Source organism: Sprattus sprattus (assembly GCF_963457725.1).
Source record: "Sprattus sprattus genome assembly, chromosome: 1".
In the NCBI taxonomy this organism is placed as follows: domain Eukaryota; kingdom Metazoa; phylum Chordata; class Actinopteri; order Clupeiformes; family Clupeidae; genus Sprattus; species Sprattus sprattus.
Window position 1 is genome coordinate 28672759 of NC_137920.1, and position 16533 is coordinate 28689291.

The following is a 16533-nucleotide window of genomic DNA, read 5'->3' on the forward strand; positions in this document are numbered from 1 at the left end:
TCTCCGAATTGTTTGCCGTGAAGGCTAGAGCTGAGGTCAAGTCTTTAAATTTGACGAGCGTGTGCCTGTGCAACGAACAATAACTGAAAACAGTGACGAACAATAAAGAAGGTAATTTGTGAACTGACGGTTAAAGTCAACACCAGCACACTGGCAGCACAGCAGTCACATTAAGCAAATCTAAACTTAAGCCACATTAACACTCTCTGGTGTCAATGGCCAAAACAAAAACCTTGAAACATCTCAAGATTACTCAGACCAGTCAAAGAGGTTTTCTCTTATCATGGTTGTGATTTCAGTATATGTCATAAACATCTTAGTCATACACAGAGATATCTGCGGCTTCAAGGCCCTGGTCAATGAAGCTTCATAGCATCAACTTTACTGTCTTTGATCTCATTCTATAAATGGGAGGCTGTGCAGAGAAATGCTGATCAATGATTGACCCTGAGGCCTGACTTATCAACGCAAATGAGCCCCTATCCCTTCCATGTGTTTCAGATTACACATTAGTCTGAAATCCGATTAAGTATTTTTATGGTACTGCTTTGATTAAAATGTTGCATGTATTGCGTATGTTCTCCCTATGTGTAAGTGACTTATGTATGCAAGTCTATGAGTTGTATAAATTGTATAAGCGACTGGATGACCTATAGTTTACCTTGTGATATTAATAAAGTATCCATTTATCTATTTATCTATCTATTAATTGTGCATTTCAGTGTGCAGGTATAGCAGCATATCCAGGTTTAGCAACACAGTTCAGACTTCCAAGAGAATGACCAGAGACCAGCAGGTGTGTTAAGAAGTCTCGAGGCACCTGTAGAGAGCGCGGCCAGCCTCCACGGCCATCCAGTCGATGGCGAAGTCCATCTGGCGGACGAAGGACGACATGCGGACGGCCACCGTGTGGGCGGCACTCAGCACCACGCTGGGCTGCTCCCTCATGATCCTGCAGGGGGCGCCAAAGAGTGAGTCAGCCCACAACTCATTGTGAAAGTACATACAGATGTCAAACTCTCATGTATTTAAAGTGTAAATCCTTGCATAAAAACAAACACAGAAAAACAAAACCTTTACTTGATACTGTTACATTTCACTGTACAGTTCACATAACACTTCTAGCAATCATTTGTTCCACTGATGCCTTTATGCATTAAAAGAACAAAGTTTAACAAAGTTCTCACTCATGATAAAGTGAAAATATACAGTGGTGGCCAAAATTATTAGAACACTAGGCATATTTAAGAGGTTTCAGTTGTTTTTGTTGAATTGGCCATTAAAATACCCTTAAAACTAATGAAATACCTACAAAGTCATCATTATGCTCTATAAACCATAGAATAGAGCTATCATAAGTAGATTAAGGTCAATTTCCGTACAAAAACAAACTAGGCCTATTTCACTGTCAATGTCACACAATCATGTTCCTTCACAGAAGAAGCCAAATTACTTGTTTTATCATTGTCAGGTGTGGTCGTGGTTAAATTGATGGTGATGCAAGAGTCTTAGGACACAGCTCGGTGATTCTTTTGAATGTACAAGGCCTATCTTCCGCATTAAGTGATTGGTAACATAAGGGGTTTGTCACTGAGGCCACACCACCTATTGTTTTAGATTCAAAGCCTCTAGAGGCAGTCTTAAAGCAAATGTTGCTCTTTGAACATGGCTAAGGTGAAGAATGAGCTAATGAGTGAGCAACGGGTTCGAATAAAGGCCCTTTTTGATGCTGGCTGTAGCTACTGCCGCATAGCCAAGGACTTGACATTCAGTCCAAGCACTGTAAAATACACTTTAGAACGCCATGCCACCAGAACCGAAATGGGAGAGGCTGAAAAAATAAACTGTGTGAAGTGAAGCATCTCAGAATTCTCAGTCTTAAGAACTGAAGAAAGACTTCACGAGAATTGGTGACGAGCTCAACACCACAATGGCTAATGGTTCAATAGTGTTCCTAAGAAATGGGAGAGGCTGAAAAAATAAACTGTGTGAAGTGAAGCATCTCAGAATTCTCAGTCTTAAGGACTGAAGAAAGACTTCACGAGAATTGGTGACGAGATCAACAACACAATGACTAATGGTTCAATAGTGTTCCCAAGAACTGTGCGTCGGAAGCTGTGAGAAAAATAACTTTTTGGCAGAATAGCAGCACAGAAACATTACCGAAAGAGAAAAATAGAGTGAAACACCAAGAAATGGACAAAGAAAGATTGGTATAAAGTGTTGTGGACTGATGAGTCCAGGTTTGAATAGTTTGGCAACAAGCGAAGAGTGTATGTTTAACAAAGTGAGGGGGAGAGATATAAAAATGAGTGTCTCTAGCCAACAGTTAGACAAGGAGGGGGTAGTATTATGGTGTGGGGTGCCATTTAATCCTCAGGAACAGATGACTTTGGCGAAATTGATGGCATCATGGATAAGAAAGTATACCATAACATTCTGGTGAGGCATGGAGTACCTTCTGGGAGTGGCGTTAATGGGCCTGGATTTATTTTCCAAGAGGACAAGGACCCTAAACATTCTTGTAACTATTGCCAGTACGACCTGTGGCAGAAGGAATCCTCTGGAACATTGAAAATTATGGACCGGCCCCCTCAAAGTCCGAACCTCAAACCCATCAAGCAAATTTGGGGCGAGTTGGAAATTTAACTGGACAGATCTAGTGTACATTCAAAGGAAAGCCTTTAGCTTGAGTTGCAGAAGGCATCGGATAACATTAGTGTTGAAGTTCTCAAGAAATATATTGACTCTATGCCAGAGAGATGTGCTGCTGTAATTGCTGCCAAAGGTGGGCGTACCAAATATTGGAGTTAAAAGTGGATAAAAACAGTAGGAATCACTTCATCTGATAATTGTTGTGCTCAGAACAACCATCTGCATGTTTCATTTACATTATGAAATTAAATAATGTTTCGGAGACAAAAAAAAGGTCAATATTCTCAGATCTGTAAGGTGTTCTAATAATTTTGGCCACCACTGTATAACAGTATGTATAAAAAAAAAATATATATAAAAAAAAACAAGAACTCCTATTATTTGCGTCTCAAACAAGGAATGCTTACACAGACCATACAAAGAAGAAATGTTTGCAGCCCCCTCAAGGTTTACACGATAAGGCCTCTCTTTCAGGGCAAGTTAGTGCAAAACCTTGCCTCTATAGTAAGTGAACATATTTGATGGGGATCCAACTGCCTAGACATGTTAGCGCAAGCCAATCCTCCATTCTTCAGCCCACTTATGAGATACACCCTATGCCAGTCATTTGTGTTCACTGAGCAGTGTAGCCTATGCATCCACTCTAGATCCATGAGATGAGATCCATGTTTGCATTTCATCAGACGCAGCTACAGTTCTGTTGCACCGAAGAAACTAAAGAATGGAGAAGATCTAACCAAATATGGGCTGGTTCTGGTCGTACCTGACCAATGCCCTGCTCTGGCTCCAAAAAGCTCTTACTGCAGAGAAGCAGGCTGCGGTTTGAACATATGGCACCTCTCACAAAATGCCGCATTATGGCATAATTTCTGTGTAGCGGAAATGCTTTTTACGGTCACTGGGCGGGACTCACTCGTAGAAGTCGGATTTGGAGATCTTGAGGTAGGTGCAGTCACGCACGGCCTTGATGGTGAAGATGAGCGGCTCGCCGGTGAGCACGGCCAGCTGGCCCACCATCTCGCCCGGCTGGGTCACGAACAAACACACGGCCTCCTGCTTGTCGATCATCCGCTGGTACGCGTGCAGGCACCCCGACAATATGAAGTGGAGACTCACGTCCTGTGCAGACAGAGACAGAGACAGAGACAGAGACAGAGACAGAGACAGAGACAGAGACAGAGACAGAGACAGAGACAGAGACAGAGACAGAGACAGACAGACAAACAAACAAACAAATGGTTTAGTAGAGCAGAAATAGTACCCACAGCTATCTAATCCATTAGTGAAGTTGATTTGATATGAAACATTCTTTAAATCAAAAGGTGTGGATGACTCTTGAGGCTGATACCTGATCTCCCTGTTTGGCCAGGACAGCCCCTGCTTTGGCATGGTGGAGTGTCACCCTCCCATTCAACAACGCAGGGTCCTGAGAGAGAGACAGAGAGAGAGAGAGAGAGAGAGAGAGAGAGAGAGAGAGAGAGAGAGAGAGAGAGAGAGACAGAAAGAAAGAAAGAAAGAAAGAAAGGAAAGAAAAAAAGAAAGAAAGAAAGAAAGGAAAGAAAAAAAGAAAGAGAGAGAGCATGAGAGATTTAACAGTAAACAGAGGGACAGAGACAAGACAATGGGGATAAAGAGAGAGAGAGAGAGAGAGAGAGAGAGAGAGAGAGAGAGTGTGTGTGAGAAAAAAATAACCCAAAACCAATCTATGGCGAAAGACAAACAGCAACTGCAACCCATCTTGTGAAAAAAGGAACCCTGAGCTGAGCTGTTGCTCTCGATGGTGAAACGCTGCATATTGAAACACTGCGACATCCGTGTCAAATATTAACCAATAACTACCAACGCGTGTACCAACAAGGCGCGGCTATAGTCATACCTCGATCTTCATGAGTTTGAGCATCTCCTTCTGGGCCTCCTCGAACAGGGCGGGGTTGTGTCGCCCCGACGGCGACGGACCGTAGACGCTCTCAAAGCCCTCCTCCTCGGGGTAGAGGTAGACTCCAGACGGCACCTCGTCCACCGTCACCTTCCTCTCCCTTTGGTCCTGGGACACAGACTGCAGTGCAGACACGCACAGAGCAACACACAGTTATTCATACTACAATTCAAAACGGTACTAAATGACAGTAGTCAATACTGATTTAGACAGTATCTTCATTATGTGAATACTATTATTAGACAGTAAACCACAACCAACAAGGCTGACTTCTGTCAGTTTATTGTGGCACAACAGCTTCATTATGTGAACTATACAGTGGTTGTGTATACATAGGGAGAGAACGTTATTCATACTAAACTTCAAAACAATACTAAATGACAGTAGTCAATACTGATTTAGACAGTATCTTCATTATGTGAATACTATTATTAGACAGTAAACAACAAAACAACAACAAACAAGGCTGACTTCAGTCAGTTTATTGTGGCACAACATCTTCATTATGTGAACTATACAGTGGTTGTGTATACACAGTGAGAGAAGGTTCCGGGGTGAGACTGACCCTTGAGAAGGTGGGTGGGGTGTTACCGTCCTCTGCCGACACAGAGATGCGGCCACGCTCATATGCCATGTCAAAGTCAGACCTCAGGCCCTTCTGAATGCCTGCATTAGCCAGAGGGAGAGAGAGAGGGAGAGAGAGAGGGAAAGGGGGAGAGGGAGAGGGAGAGGGGAAGAGGTAGAGAGGGAGAGAGGGGGGGAGGGAGAGGGAGAGGGGTAGAGAGGGAGAGAGAGAGAGAGGTGGGAGAGAGAGAGAGGGAGAGGGAAAGGGGTAGAGAGGGAGAGAGGGGGAGGGAGAGGGAAAGAGGTAGAGAGGGAGAGAGGGGGGGGAGGGAGAGGGAAAGGGGTAGAGAGGGAGAGAGAGAGAGAGAGGTGGGAGAGAGAGAGAGGGAGAGGGAAAGGGGTAGAGAGGGAGAGGGAGAGAGAGGGGGGAGAGAGGGGAAGGGGGAGAGGGGGGAGGAGGGAGATGACACAATTTGTAACCACCACACATAACTCATATTCATCACATTGAATTCATGTAGTCCAGCCAATCAAGCACAGAGGTCACGGCTCACATATCACACAGTCTATGTCCATGAATTAAGTCACGCCTTCTGTGCACTGGTCATTCCAAGGAGTACAACAATCTCTTCAATGTGTAATAAAAATTGTTTTGTTCCCATAACAAGCACACACACACACTTACCAGCTATGTCCACAGGCATGGAAATTGCACGACTGAGTGTTGGCACTGTAGATCCGTCTTTCCCCTGCTCACCTCCTGGGAACAGCACACACACACACACACACACACACACACACACACACACACACACACACACACACACACACACACACACACACACACACACACACACACACACACACACACACACACACACACACACACACACACACACACACACACACACACACACACACACACACACACACACACACACACACAAATGTTTCGTTCATCATCACTTGAGATCAAGTTCTCAGTGATGTTCTAGCAGAGAGCACAAAAAAAAAACGGATGTTGATAAAACGCCTTTCTTCTTCTATTGCTAATTGCTACAACTTTATTGCTATTTATATTTATTCACCTTTTGCAAACTCGAGGCATGCCTCAGTAACACGTCCCATCATTATTCAAACAAGCAATAACCACTTCAACCCAAACCCCCCACCCCCCTTCAAACTTCCTGGAAATCTGGTAATGTTGGTCAGAGACATCCAATGGCTGGCACTAGGCCATAGAATTTTCTACCCGGGGTCTCCTCTTTACCCAACTCCACACCCAACTCTACACCCCAACCTTACACCGACACAAGGCACTCCAACTCCACACCCAACTCTACACCCCAACATTACACCGACACAAGGCACCCCAACTCCACACCCCAACTCCACACCCCAACTCCACACCCCAACTCTACACCGGCACGAGGCGGTCCTCACCTGTGGCCTCCCTGACGGCGGCCTCGCGCTGTTCCTCTGTGACCGTTAGGCTGCCGAAGCGTTTGCCGTGCCGCACGGGGCTGGTGCGGGTGGGGTGCGGAGAGAGGGGCGGCAGGCGCTGGGGTTGCATCTCCTGAGGAGGGGAAGAGGGAGGAAGGAGGGATGTAGAGAGAGAAAGGAGAGAAGCGGTGATTATTCAGCTGTTACTAACTTGCAGTAACTGATGTCATTTGCATTTTCATACGACCCTTGCATTAGCAATACTATTTGCACATTGCACATTAATACAAATACAGACACTTTGCATCGGAGAGCTAGCGAGTGTGGAAAGAGAGAGAGAGAGTTCCATAAAACACAAAAACAATAAAAAAAATGAAAAGAAAAAAAAAGACAGATGAAAAATAAGATTGCAGAATGCTGATGCAGCCCAGCTGACGGAGGCCCATTCCAGCTGCCTGAGCTAGCCATCAGATGGGAGCCTTACTGGGTGGAGCTCTGATACAAGATCTACAGGCATTCTGTCAATACATGCGCTCATTATTATCCCAACTCTGAGTGTGTGTGTGTGTGCATGTGTATAGTGGAAAAACACAAGATGTGTGTGTTTCTGCGCATGCTTGTGCATGCAGGGTGTGTGTGTGTGTGTGTGTGTGTGTGTGTACTTACATGGCTAAAGAGCTCATTAGTGAGGCCCAGGTAGTTGTGCAGGGCCATCACTGTCACTCTCTGGAGGCGAACCATAATGATCTGCAGGAGAGAGAGAGAGAGAGAGAGAGAGAGAGAGAGAGAGAGAGAGAGAGAGAGAGAGAGAGAGAGGAGTAGAGGGGTGAAGTATACAGAACACAGATGTATACTGTATAGTCAACATACAGGCAGCCATTCAGATGTTCCAGTAGAAACACTTGTGCAAATATAGGCAATCACCCAAAGCACACACTCAAACACAGCCATACGCATACACAATTACTGGAGGGAGACCATCCACACCCATGATGTCAAACAAACACAACCACAAATTGGAGTTCAAACACACGCACACACAAACAAACACACACACACACACACACTTCTAAAGGCAGACACCTACCTGCACGACGCGCACCAAGCTCTCTGGGTATTTCTCAAAGATGGAGAGGAAGGCTTCTACAGGCAGCCGTAGCACAGTAGAGACCTCGGCCGCCCGTGCCGACACTGTACGGTATGGCTTCTGGTGGCCCTGAGGTAAAACACAGAAAACACCATATTATACACATGCAACACACACACACACACACACACACACACACACACACACACACACACACGCCGGACGCACACACGCACGCACGCACACACAACAATAAACACCAAAAGAACAATAATAGACACAGGCCCACACACAAGCACACACACAGGGAATAACACATAGCCATGTAATTTTACAGTTAATGACAGCATTTGCAATTCACTCCAAATGAGCATGCAGCTTTTCTTACCGTCCTATGCTGAGGACTGCATACTTAAGACAGATTGCGGAACAAAAAAAACACACTCACACACATGTGTGTGTGTGTGTGTGTGTGTGTGACTGTGTGTGTGTAATTGCAATAAGCCTTGAGACTTTGGATGAGTCATCTAGCTCATAAAAGCCAGAGTAATGTAATGAATGAGCGCCAGAGAAGCCATGTGTAACAGGAAGTGGTGAATGATGCAGGATGGATGTCCCATGAGGCACTTTCTCCTCCCCCCCCACACACACACACACACACACACACACACACACACACAGAGGCAGAGACAAAGACAGAGAGAGAGAGAGAGACAGAGAGAGAGAGAGAGAGAGAGAGAGAGACACAGAGACAGAGACAGAGAGACACAGACTCACGGTAATGACGTCCAGGATACTGAGAAGACTATGCACGCTGTCTCCAGGATAGACTTCCTTCACCACGCCATCTTTTCCATCCTGAAACAACAAACACATGGCTCAATATTGCATCTCACACACACAGACACAGACCTATGGCTTCTCTGGCTTCTCATATCAATTCTGACACACAGTGTTCACTCCTCAGTCTAAGCCGCCCGGTAAACTGCAATGTTAGTCACCCATACCCAAACATTTATGCCATATTTGTTTCAAGCAGCAAAGAGGCTTACGGCCAAATGTTAACCGATGCTAATCAGGCACAACTGTTGTAATCTGGCATTAATGACAGGTAAACCGTAATCCAAAAGGGTCAACGGCCTTGCTGTCACATAGTGCCAATGAGTTCACAGGCTCACAGGCCTTACATGAGTTCAACGTGTGCTATTTGCTGACAAGAGGAGGCGTTTACAACGGGCACGTACTAAACCCCACACGTCTGTCATCATTGCGTCCCACCGAGGGCCAAAGTAAATATATATGGCATCCTCCCAATCCCTGTCTTTCTATTTTCTTTTTTCTATTACTTGCACAATACACCGTGCCTGATGTGCTTTACTTGGGATTTGGGCCATTTGCATCCCGCTGTTTTTGTAAAGTGCCAAGGACAAGAAGTGCCCCCCTTTCCACAAACGAAAGTGCAGATTTTGCAAAATGCAAATTCGACTCACTTTATTAGCAAACGAGCCTAAATGACCTCAGGCTGCCCTATAAAAGAGGGAAGCGTACGTTCTCAAACTTTTTCTGTCATATCCCACTTTGAACAAGGGGGCCTTTTCAAGACCCACCTGTCCCCTTTTAGGTAGATTTTTTGGTGGATCAGCTGTCTTTTTAGCCACTAATTGTATTTCAAACTAATATATCCATAACTTCAATATTAGCCTTTCATCCACTATAGTTTCATGCTCCGGGAAAGTTTTTTTTTTCATTGTCTCGCTGCAATTAACACGTCGACGTCAATCACAAATTTTGGCATTATATTTTCAGGTCACATTTTTACCCCGATTCCCTATGCAATAACCCCTATAATGTATAATGGAGAAACACGTAGGCTACAGGGTGGGTGTTGTGGACAGACAGACAGACAGACAGACAGACAGACAGACAGACAGACAGACAGACAGACAGACAGACAGAGATGATGCACACAGATAGCTCAGATGTAGCGACCGGAGCAAAGTAATATTGCTGTAACGTTGAACTCTGTGCAACCAGTGTGGAGAAAAAAATCTTCAGGCCAAATCATAATTTGCTTATCAACCGCAGACAGAAGGGAAAGAGAGATAACCCTGAAGTTAAGAATATAGAAAACTTTGGCCCTGGAGCAGTAAACAAAAGTCTCCCTTGTAATCTCTGACTACAACTAGCAGGATAGGTTAACAACAGGCTAATTAATACAATACAATACAATGGGCAAATGAATACAATTTTCCCGTTCATCGCGTCCATTCAATTCTAGGTAAATTATTGCTTTTCCCAGGTCATATTATCTATCTGGACTTTTTGAGGAAGTTCAGAAAGAAAATAACATTTCACATTAAGTCGAATGAACATTGGTGTCTGTGAATTTGCCAATATCTCTCATTTCCGCACACACGCACACACACACACACACACACACTCCCCACCTGTCCGGTAAGGCACAGCTCCAGCTTGCCGTCCTGCACCACGTAGATGCTGCTGTCGGGCTGGCCGGGTCTGAAGACGTACTCGCCCTGCTGGAACTGCAGGAACACCATGTGCTTGCACAGCTCCAGGAACAGAGGCTTCTCAAAGTGGCCCAGGACCCTGCACAGGAACCACACCAGCAGAGTGGAGGCGTGAAGGGGTATGAAAGGGTAGAAAGGGGGTAAGAAGAGCGTGTATAACCAGCGTCATTCTTGCATGATTAATCCATGGATCCAAGTGGTTGAGTATTCAGTTAAGTAGATTATTAGTTATTGTGAAGTAATTGACCACAGAGGTCCTAAATCAGAATCTAGTATTCTACAGAGCTACATGTGATGTCATGCTCCTTTTGTTTATATACATATATACACAGGCAAATAAAACAACAACACAGACACACACACACACACAAGGAAAGATGAAAAGGAGGATTCATAAAGACTTATAAAAAGGATTACCATGGTTCAAAGAGAATCAGACTGCCCGTACGGTTTAGACTATGTAATTATGCAATGGTGGATGTTATTGACGTGTGTTATAAACTATTTTTGGGATGGCATTGTCTCTTTTCCCTTCCGTAAAAGAATGGTCCAGTGGACCCTATGCTAAAGGAGCTAAGAAAGAAAGCAATCAAGCACCTTTTCTTAGTATGTAGAGAATTCAGCTCTTATCATGGCTGTCATTTAGATACTTCTGGGTCATTTCACTCAGTATCTAACCACAGCCTAAAGACGGATTCAGGATTCTCAAGGCTGTGACCCAGAAGCATGATATGGACTGGCTCTATTCAGACATGCGCACTCACACACTCACACAAGGATATGGACTGGCTCTATTCAAACGGACACTCACACACGTACATACACTTACACACACACAAACAATCACTTACCGGACGTTTTTGAGCATATAGAGCACCTCTGAGGGGAGGTGTGAGTTGGCCACGTCAAACTCTGTGAGGTCGGCCTCCAGCACGGAGGGAGGAGGCTCCTTTAACTGAAGAATGGGCACCTCCTTCTTAAAGCGCAGGATCCTAGGAGAGGGAGTGAATAAAGACAGAGGAGAGGGAGAGAAAGAGGGGAGGAGAGGGAGGTGCGAATGAGCAAAAAGGAAGAGGAGAGGGAACATGAGGAAAGATATAGAGACAAGGGAAAAGGAGAATGAGAGGAGATGAGAGAGACAGAGCGACAGAGAAAGGAAAAGAGAGAGAGATGAGGGAAAAAGAGAATGAGTGGAAAATGGACATGAAAAGCAGGGAGAGGGGTTGGAGAGAGTGGAAAAGAGTGGGAGAGAGAGAGAGAGCAAGAGAGGTAGAGATGAGGGGAAAAAGAGAGTACATATTTCATTTTTATTGAGCAGGTGTGGAGCGTGGAGCCTTAGGCTCTAAATTAAATGGCTAATGGTGGTGCAGGGGGAGCTTGAGAGGATTCCTACTTTTTGGCAATGTTGAGCATCTTCTGTTTCTTCTTGAGGCGGGGACGAGAGGAGGACGCCGTCCCCACCAGAGACGAGGTAGACTGGGACACCTGAGAGTGAGAGAGAACAAGGGGATGATTAAAATAAGAGAGAGACAGTGATATACAGACACAGACAGACAGACAGACAGACATACAGACAGACAGACACTTTACAATAAAGAGAACCCATATTCCAGATGATGACACTTACTTTGCGCATGATCTTACGTCCATAGAACATGACTTTGTCCCTTTTCCGGAAACGATATTTGGGAGCTTCCTGGGATTCTAAATCTGAATGGGAGGAAAGAGTTGTCAACACGTGCAAGCCATTATGTGCTAAAACAAATGCAAACATATACATCTGGCACCAGAAGTGGGAAGAAAAGCTTTAGCGTATTGAAGCCAAGTCTAGGAAACAGATTGATAATGTTGAAAAGCTGTAAATGGGTTCTAGATGACTTACTTCGAAGCTGTATCCTGCGCATCACGAAGAAGATCAGGATGGCAATAAGAACGATGGCGATGCCTGCGCCAATCACAATTCCCAACATCTGTTTGAATACAGGTGTGTGTGTGTGTGTGGGGGGGGGGGGGGGGGGGGGGAGTGGTGGTACATTTAGTTATACTTTGTAAAATAAAAACTGTGCAGATGGTGCTAGGGAGCTCCATGTAAGACACTTCATTCTTTAAAGGTTTAAAAAGGCCACAACATTGTCGAGGTCGTCCTGTAATCTGTGAAACCTGGGCCTCATGTTGGCTAGATGGGAAAGAACAGTCGACTAGCAAGTTGAATGGCCATAGGAACAACCTCGTGAGAAAACGATCGCATAGGGACACACAAAGAGACCAACAGTTCCCACCGCCAACCTCCTGTACTTTCCATGACTTCCGCTATTGTTTTGCTAGAAAAGTTTGTTTGGTGGTCTTGAGGCGCGTGGGAACCGTCACACACGTAGTCATTCTCAGAGAGGACATAAACATGGGTACTGACCATGCTGGTCTGCAGTTGGTCCTCCACAAAGGTCTTGAGGTTGCCAAAGCCGTCCTGCTGGGGGAGAGAGAGAGAGAGAGAGAGAGAGAGAGAGAGAGAGAGAGAGAGAGTGTCAGGAGAATAAGTAGGCTTATTATGAGCCGGGGAGAATTATTGTTGAGTCAGGGGACTGAAGAAAAGCGGGAGGGGGGGCCAGAATGGAATGCACTGGAGGTCAGAGAGAGAGAGAGAGAGAGAGAGAGAGAGAGAGAGAGAGAGAGAGAGAGAGAGAGAGAGAGAGAGAGAGAGGCTGCTAGCTGGAGTCGTTTAAAGAGAGACAACAGGAGAACATAATATGACCTCAACTGAGATAGAGCGATGGATGGAGAGAGAGAGAGAGAGAGAGAGGAGGAGGTTGGAGATGGAGATTGTGTGTGACTGTTTGTACGTGAGGGAGAGACAGAAAGATTGGGCTAACAAAAGAACAATTGTCAGAGACAGAGGAAAAAGAGCAAGACCATGAGTATGATGGAAACTGCTACAGACAGAGACAGAGAGGGAGAGAGAGAGAGGGAGAGGAAGAGAGCAAAAGAGAAAATGAAAGAGAGAATGTGAGACAGTGTGTGTGTGTGTGTGTGTGTGCGTGCGTGCGTGCGTGCGTGCGTGCGTGCGTGCGTGCGTGCGTGCGTGCGTGCGTGCGTGCGTGCGTGCGTGCGTGCGTGCGAGTGAGTGAGCATGAGAGCAAAAAAAGAGAGCAGGGATAGGGAAAAGTCGTGAGCATCGCATCTGTTTTGAGTCAGACGTGCATCGGAAGAGATGTGGCATCAAGCAGACGAGAAACACGGTAATCTGTCCGATCTCTCTTCTCTTTTCTCTCTGCTCGGTCTCCCCCACGCTTCTCTCCCATCTCCAAACACCACTTACATAATCTCCGTTCCACTCCCCCCTTGTTCACTTTTCCTCTCATTTCTTCAAACGCTCCTACATCATTTGTTTGTTGTGGTTTTTGTTTTCCTTCCAACTCCTCTCATCCCTTTAGTGTACAGAGTATGTCTGAAGTATGACAAAACAGGCTCTTTCTGCTTCAACTGTTCTGTCCTTGTATTCATCTGGCATTCCTCAACATGTTGTGTATAAGGTAGCAGCGTCAGCTTCTGCGATGTTTCTCCGATTTGATTTCCCCCACCCTTAATCTGGTTTGTGTACACTCACTACCCTAATGGGCCCTGGCAAGAAAAGGAAGTAAAACTTGCTGAAACACACACACGAGACACACACACACACACACACACACACACACACACGAGACACACACACAAGACACACACACACACACACGAGACACACACACGCACTAACACAACACACACACACACACACACACAATCACAGGGCCTCACTGAGGTTACAGGAGCTTGTAACACCTCTGGTCTGGAGAGGAGCTGAAACCCACAGAAGGCTGGTCAGCGGAAACCTGATGCAATCTGGCTGGTCTCTCGTGATCAGAGCACAGCGCTGCACAGCACAGCGCTACTCAGGCACGACAAGGCTCTGTCTAGCCTGGCTATTAATGGACGCTGAAGATGGACGCATGAAAGACAGGAAAAAGAGATGGGAGGGGAGAGCAATGCATTGAGAGGAGGAAAGAGAGAGGGAGAGGAAGAGAAGAAGAAAGGGAAAGGAAAGGTGACTAAGAGACAAAAAGAGAATGGGAGAGAGAGATTGTGCAAGAAAAACCTTGGGAGATTAACCTCCACCCTTTACAAAAACAAAGGCAAGTTGCAGTGACTCAACGCAACTCACACGTCACAAGTTCAAATATTTACAAGGAGGCATGACAAAACCCCTCCGATTAGCATGGCCCATCTTAGATCAACAACGGCACTTCAACGCAACTCTAAAGCCAACAGCTGGGTAAAAATGATTTAGCATACAGCAGCAGGAGGAGCTAGTAGCTAGGCTAGAGATTCCTACATATTCCTATCCCTACATATTCCTGCATATATGCAAGAGCAGAATGGACAGGGCTAGCAGGGCTAAACCAATAAATGCTAATTGTAGCTGATAAAAGGACAGTTTGAGCACTGTGGAGACTGCAATGGAGAATGGGACAGAAGTAGAGATGGGGTGCGTGTGTGTGTGTGTGTGTGTGTGTGTGTGTGTGTGTGAGAGAGATATATTGGTGGGGGATGCAGCATGCAGGCAGGGTAGCAGCGGCACGTTTGGGTGGGGGCGAGGCAGATGGAGATTTGGCTGAGGCTTTGGGTTGGAGTGTATCATGGCATTTGACGGAGGGTAAGGTTGGAGGCATAGAAGAACGAGGATAGGGATGATGAAAAGAAATAAAGAAAGAAACAAACAAACAAACAAACAAAAGAAGAAAGAGAAGAGAGGGAAAAACAAACATGTTTGGGCTGTGGCGGTTAATTCATGTTCAGTCTGCAGCATAGCTGCCAGGGCTTGGGAATCTGGTGGAGGGATTCAACGGAGGGGTTGACAAACCTGCTGTAAGTTTTAGGGGACTCATTTCATGAAGGGTGTTTAGCCCGTGTTTTTCTGGTCAACATCTAAGCCTTAATGCACTTATTAACCATAGTTTGGACGTGCACAGCTAAACAGCAATGATGCGGGTGATTAACGACAACGGCCATCAGTTTAGCTGTGCACGTCAAACTTGTCTAATCGCACAGTGATCAAATGTTCAAAATGAATCATCATTCTATTGGGTGAGTCAGACCTGTACGTTATGGTCTTTCAACACGCATATTGTGGGAGTAGTTTGAAGCCTTAAAAGACGATGATGAGTTGGATGGAAACTTCCGGGGGTTAGGTGTGGCCGAAGCCTTTTTAGTTTTCAGCATCACAGCTTCTTTTGAGAGCCGAGACAATGATAGGATTCTTTCACACGCTCAAGATAGCTAGGGCGTAGGCCAACGGGAATGTAGATTGTTGCTGAGACCATCATCAACAATTATCCGAACCAAGGTTGTATCCTAGACAAAACAACGACCATGTTAGTTATGAATAATGAAAGAATCTTTCGCCTGTGGACTATAACTAATGTAAGCCTAATATGGGGGGGGGGGGGGGGGTATGTCTGTTCTCTCCTGATGTCATTAAATCATGTCAAAATGTCACCTATTGCCATCACACCAAACATGAGTATAACTACTACATTAAATGATCTGCCTCACCTGGGTAAGGTCAAATGATTCTTCCAAGGGGTTTGGGTCAGGGGATGTAAAACGTTCAGTTAACAGCATCCGCTAAAGAGGAACAATTAAATTCACAATTTTAGTTAGGTCCAGATTGGTTTGCAGTTGACGTTTAGGGTTTGATTAGGTCCCGTTGAAGTTGAGGGTTCACATATTTGTATGTCTTTTTGTTGTTGTTGTTGTTGTCGTTGTTGTTTTTTTGTGTGTTTTTTTTTTTCTTTGTCTGAATGCTCACCTCTGGTGGATCGGGGGACTCTTGTCCCGAAGTGCTCTGTCCCATTCTAACCTCACCACCACGTCACAGAGCTGGTCCATCAAACAATGCTGTAAGAAAACAAGGCAGGAGGGAAGTCATGCACGTGCTGCCATGCTGGGCACACACACAGACACACACACACACAAACACACACACACACACACACACCCCACCAAACACAGGCAATTCACAGACAGCGGTTGCCCAACCAGCAAACCAAAATTGTTACAGCTTTGCATTCCATCAAAAGGGTCATAAAGAAGATTGAAGCAGTGTACATCATCACAGACTGTGAATGTAAGTACTGAATTAGGCTACACAAATGTTAAATTGTGGGATTGTTTAGGTCAACAATGACAAATTATACAGGCCCATTACAAAGAGCTCTTGTCTGTTGCATTGACCCTCAGATGTCTCAGTTTTTCGCAACAACAAACCAATTGCTTGAGGAACTACCCTT

At 45.3% G+C, this 16533-nt stretch overlaps 1 protein-coding gene across 5 annotated transcripts in view; it reads right to left on the reverse strand.

The window, feature by feature from the left end:
- pnpla6 (patatin-like phospholipase domain containing 6) overlaps positions 1 to 16533 on the reverse strand; it is a 37720-nt gene that overhangs the window by 17370 nt on the left and 3817 nt on the right. For 3 of the 5 annotated variants that reach the window (XM_080838857.1, XM_080838856.1, XM_080838858.1), the window contains exons 2-19: positions 16053 to 16141; positions 15797 to 15868; positions 12624 to 12680; positions 12096 to 12183; positions 11841 to 11923; positions 11607 to 11698; positions 11065 to 11205; positions 10133 to 10292; positions 8463 to 8543; positions 7686 to 7814; positions 7265 to 7345; positions 6599 to 6731; positions 5841 to 5915; positions 5157 to 5257; positions 4532 to 4711; positions 4004 to 4081; positions 3569 to 3774; positions 821 to 952 (exon numbers count right to left, since the gene is read on the reverse strand). In XM_080838857.1, coding sequence (XP_080694983.1) covers positions 821 to 952; positions 3569 to 3774; positions 4004 to 4081; positions 4532 to 4711; positions 5157 to 5257; positions 5841 to 5915; positions 6599 to 6731; positions 7265 to 7345; positions 7686 to 7814; positions 8463 to 8543; positions 10133 to 10292; positions 11065 to 11205; positions 11607 to 11698; positions 11841 to 11923; positions 12096 to 12183; positions 12624 to 12680; positions 15797 to 15868; positions 16053 to 16097 — 1934 coding nt within the window. In that variant the 5' untranslated portion in view covers positions 16098 to 16141. The remainder of the gene's footprint in view (positions 1 to 820; positions 953 to 3568; positions 3775 to 4003; positions 4082 to 4531; positions 4712 to 5156; positions 5258 to 5840; positions 5916 to 6598; positions 6732 to 7264; positions 7346 to 7685; positions 7815 to 8462; positions 8544 to 10132; positions 10293 to 11064; positions 11206 to 11606; positions 11699 to 11840; positions 11924 to 12095; positions 12184 to 12623; positions 12681 to 15796; positions 15869 to 16052; positions 16142 to 16533) is intronic. The other 2 variants (XM_080838859.1, XM_080838860.1) reach the window with 2 other exon arrangements.